Source organism: Ostrinia furnacalis, unplaced genomic scaffold (genome assembly GCF_004193835.3).
Source record: "Ostrinia furnacalis isolate ACB-3 unplaced genomic scaffold, ASM419383v2 OfSCF0963, whole genome shotgun sequence".
NCBI lineage: Eukaryota > Metazoa > Arthropoda > Insecta > Lepidoptera > Crambidae > Ostrinia > Ostrinia furnacalis.
Window position 1 is genome coordinate 192,712 of NW_021131202.1, and position 5,059 is coordinate 197,770.

The 5,059-nt window shown below is 35.7% G+C and overlaps 1 protein-coding gene across 1 annotated transcript; it reads left to right on the forward strand.

The window, feature by feature from the left end:
- The first annotated feature begins 2,120 nt into the window (after positions 1–2,120).
- Positions 2,121–3,906, forward strand: LOC114350747 (la1-like protein 15). Its single transcript, XM_028301659.1, has 3 exons — positions 2,121–2,283; positions 3,030–3,153; positions 3,729–3,906. The coding sequence occupies exons 1-3, from the start codon at positions 2,184–2,186 to the stop codon at positions 3,826–3,828; spliced, it is 324 nt and encodes a 107-aa protein (XP_028157460.1). The 5' UTR covers positions 2,121–2,183; the 3' UTR covers positions 3,829–3,906.
- The last annotated feature ends 1,153 nt before the right edge of the window (positions 3,907–5,059 follow it).

Consider the following 5,059-nt stretch of genomic DNA (forward strand, 5'->3'; position numbering starts at 1 on the left):
AACATAATTTGTTGGATCAAAATGAAAGATCCACACGATATTGAATTTTTTACATCCTACATAACAAAATAGGTTGTCATTTGAGTATCTTTAGTGGATACAGGTGTGTCTTAAAAATATACTTGTTGCGTCATAAAAAACAAAACAATAGTTGAACAATCGTTTAAATACTTATAATTATTCTCTTAACCACATGGAAACCGCAGTTTAAGGAAAACATAAATTAATAAAGCATAATAAAATTTTACTTGACAATAGGTTTGAAGAAAACCGCACTTGATTAAACAGATTAAAATTTAACCTTGGGACTAACTTCACTCAAATAATTGACTAAGATGAAAATGTATTAAAAAGAATCGAATCGAAGATTTTTTGAGATATTTTAAAAGTCAAAGTTTGGCAATTCACCTGATATCATTAATGTTTCCATTACCTAGAGTTTATTTTTGGTGGTTTTAGCGGTTTGTTAGAATGGTTTTCAGTGGTTTTTAAATATGGTTTTTAGCGCTTTTTTAGTATTAGTTTACGGGGGAGGTCTTGCTGCGGCACTGAATAAGTTGGCGGAATTTGGTGTCTTTTTTTAGGTCCATTCTGGAATCTGGTGGAATTTTGCTTATGATCTAGCGCCTTCATGCCAAGGTGGCAACATTGAGTGGGGATACCAGGCCGGAAAACGTAGTGTGGGCAGGCCTCTAGACGGACCGGCGATCTGGTAAAGGCCGCCAGAAGTACCTGAACGCGGCAGCGCAGGACCGCTCGCTATGAAAATCCTTGAGGGAGGCCTTGTCCAGTAGTCCAAGACGTCATTTGGCTGAAACGAACGAACGAACAATGCTTAGGCTGAGTTGCACCACCTAACTTTGACCGTAACTATGACGATAACAGGTTTTTTTGTATGGAGTTTGACAGATTTTTGACGTTTGTCAAATTTAAACTAAGCCTTAGTGTGCAACCCAGCCTTAACCCACCACTTATGTATTTACCCTATTTTTTGAGCAAATAAATAATTTGAATTTGAATTTGAATTAGTGTACATTGGACAGTATCATGCTATGGATTCATGTTAGTTGTACATACACCCATCTTTCAAGTACTCAGGTATACAGGGTGTCCCAGAATGGGTGAATCAAACTGCTAGGGGAGGTAGCTGTACTAATTTACTATCCCTAAAAAATATGAAAAAAAAATTTTAGTTCGTATTTTTTTTTAATAAAGTGCTCTAAACTCGAAATCTAGTCTATATTTACAAAAGTTTATTTACAGATAAACGAAGCGATCATGTACAATTAATATTAACAAGAAAAAAGTACAAATAAACTCGATCGAAGATGCTTAGGCAATGCTGATTTATTTTCACTGTTTCAAAAAAAATTTTTTGTGTCCTTAATTTTTTTCATATTTTTTAGGGATAGTACATTAGTAGAGCTACCTCCCCTAGCAGTTTGATTCACCCATTCTGGGACACCCTGTATAAGATGCGACAGTGTTATTAGCTTTATCGTCTGCGTTTGTTTAAAACAAAATATAAGAAACAAAAACAATAGTTCTATTAAAAACAATAATATTTATTAAGAATTAATTTATTCGTATTGATTATGGTACACTCAGGATCTACAATCCAGTTATGAAGCTAATATGCAAATTTGAATCTATAAAATGACGTAGAATGCATACAAAAAAGCACAGATATAATTTAATTAAAATAAAGCCATCTTTAAACAATACAACACAATATTACAGTTCGATCGAACGAACAATCATTAGTATGTGTAGTGTGCAAGTAAAATTAATAAGTACAGTACAGATAATTAACCTAGCGCCCTCTAGTAGGTATCACATGTTGTAGATTAACGATTCCTCTCAAACTTAGAAAGAGGAAACTTAAAAAGAGGATCCCCAACAAAATTAAATTGTAAAAGTTTATATAATGTTTATTTTCAATCAATTCCTGTATGAACAACTTTAAATTGTCAATCAAACGAACGAATCGTTCCGTGTATGAGTCGCTTTAAAAAAGAAATATCAATAATAATGAATACTTATTAATATTGTTGTTACTAAGCCAATTTCGTCATATTTATTTAAATCACATCTGATTGGCAATATAAAAGAGCAAAATTTTCTTAAGATTCACATTGTGCCGCTCATTTTAAAGCTTAGTGGTCGTTTGAAAATCAGCAACAATGCACAAGGTGTTTGTTCTTGTTTGCGTCATCCTATTGGTGAACACTGCTTATACCGCTGAAGTACTTATACCAAAAGTCCCGAAACCTCCACAGTTCGGTAAGTCAACATACAAAAATTAAGAATATTATTACTCTTATTTAAATTTTAAGATTTACTAGCGGCCGCCCGCGACTTCGTACGCGTGGATCCCGTTTTACCCCCTTTATCTATCTTACGCGGTTTAGATTTTTTCATACAAATGTTTTTTCCTGCTAACTCCCGTTCCCCTGGGAATTTTGCAATATCCTGTTGTAACTAAGGTTTAAGTTTACTAAGGTACCTGCATGCCAAATTTCAAGCGTCTAATTTAAGCGGCTTAGATTTTTCATACAAAAGGATTTTCCCGCCAATTCCCGTTCCCGTGGGAATTTCGGGAATTCCTTTCTTAGTGCACCTCTACGGTACCTAAGCTACGTCCCTTCCAAATTTCAAGTGCCTAAGTTTAGCCGTTTAGGCTGTGCGTTGATCTGTCACTAAGTCAGTCAGTTTCTCCGTTTATACAGGGTGTTAGGTATATGGGTATATGAGCCGACACTAGCCCATGTTAACATGGTCATATAAATGGTATGGTAAAGTCAGAAAATGGACATCTTCATTTTAATTATTTTAATTTTCATACAAATCGAATTTTATAAAATGTACCTATTTTGTATGAAAATTAAAAAAAAATAAAATGACAATATAAAATTTCTGACTTCACCATACCATTTATATGCCCATGTTAACATGGGCTAGTGTCGACTCATATACCCATTTACCTAACACCCTGTATATTTAGATACTTTTCACTTTTTTTATTTCAGAACACGAGGAAGGATGTTACAATGAAAAACTAAATATGGTGGTGCTATACGACACTCCTCACTCGCCTCAGGATGAGTGCGCGCAGTATTCGTGTTTTGCGGATGGAACAATTAAAGTAACAACGTAAGTTTAATAAAAACTTGCATGTAGATTGTGGAATATATGATATACCTACATTTAGTTAGGAAAAGTTAGGTCCATTGCAAATGGCTTCCTCTACATACGAAGTTGCTATAAATTCTTTGTCATTTAGTCGTCATATTAAGGGACATTTTTTTTAGGTTTAGGGCCTTGCCACGCTTGCCGATTACAAGCCTTTTCTTGAATTATTTTATATGTATGAAAAAATAACTCGAAAAAAAATTTTGAATTGAAAAAAAAAATTGTGCCGTTACGTTTTTTGAAGTGTTCCTATTAATACCTACCCTAGAGTTCCAGGAAATCGAAAAAAGAACGTTCAAGTACATTATTTAGGTCAAATGTCACCTAACCTTTTAAACCAGTTTTCATAACGACTATGGGAACTAGGGAATAAGTAGTTTGAAAGGAATGCAAATGTACCGGCTTTGACCATTTTTTTCTTCTCCGTTTTTGACCAAAAATTCGACTCAACACAAATTTTTACTATTCCCGTAAACAAGTGCTAAAATATCCGGATTGTTTTTGAAATATTTAATTTTGTATTATATTTATTTCAGTTGCGGAGTCGTCGCAGGTCCTGCAGGCTGTGAAGTTATCCCAGGGGATGTATCAAAACCGTATCCAGATTGCTGCCAACCCGAAATTAAGTGCAATTAATCCGATTCAAATGTCACTCAAACTGTGGCTGTGTCCTGAACTAATAAAACATGATTTAAAATAAACTTCATGTTTGAATTTTACATTTTTATTTGAACTGAAATTACAAGACAAGTACAGTCGATAGCACATCAAACCATACGTTTTGTTAAAACAACTATAAGGCTGGGTTGCACCATTTTACTTAAACTTTGACAAACGTCAAAAATCTGTCAAACTCCATACCGCACCGGTTATATTTACGGTCAAAACTTGGTGCAACTCAGCCCAAGACTCCAAAGTGTTTGTGTCAATACATCAAGCGGTACATTAATTAAAAGTACTGCTCTCTTATAAAATGTACCTTTGTAACCGAAAGAAAGGCATAGGACATTAATACATAAATACCTATTTAAAACTTTTTTTTATTGCACACAAAAATTGAAGCTCAAAAGGCGAACTTAACGCCACCAAACCAACGTTACCAGTAATTTTGGAATTGCCTTCTTTTTGTTACACCTATTAAATAATAATTATGCCATATCATTATATCTTTCGGTCTCAAAGAGTTGAAACTAGAGATGAAACGGATAGTTGTTTGGCCGGATACCGGATACCGGATATCCGGCGAGCTGCTAGGCCGGATAGCCAGATATCCGGCGGCCGGATAGTTGTCCCATTGTCGTGTTGCATGTCGTAACGAATTTAGCGCCGCACAGTGCTTCAAACGCGATCAGTGGGTCTAGTAGACTAGACAAGTCACACTTTTCGAAAATCGAATCTGTTTGAATAGAATGTCAGATTTTGCCACTCGTCTAAGGGGCAGATCAATTCGGGCGATTTCGGTTGGCATCGTGAGTAGTGATTGAATAGCGAAAATTCAATTAGTTTACTTGCTGCGTAATCTGACTGAACTGCATTATACAGGGTGATTTGAAATCGTTGGCATTCCTTTTAAAATAAGACTACTCATGATTCCCCAAATATGAGTCTTTTTTTTTTTTATCCACAACGAGGAAGCTCTTGGCCTGTATCTCACCTGATGGTAAGTGACGATCAGGCCGAAGGTGGAAGCGAGCTTCACCCGGAATCCTCAACCACGGAGGAACTGGCTATCTTACCTCTAACTGTCGGAACACAATAATGCTGTTAACATTGTTGTTATGGCGACAGACTTAGGTAAGATGGTGGTAGCTAGGCCAGGCGGACTTAGAACAAGCCCTACCACCAACCAAACCGAACAGAAAAATCT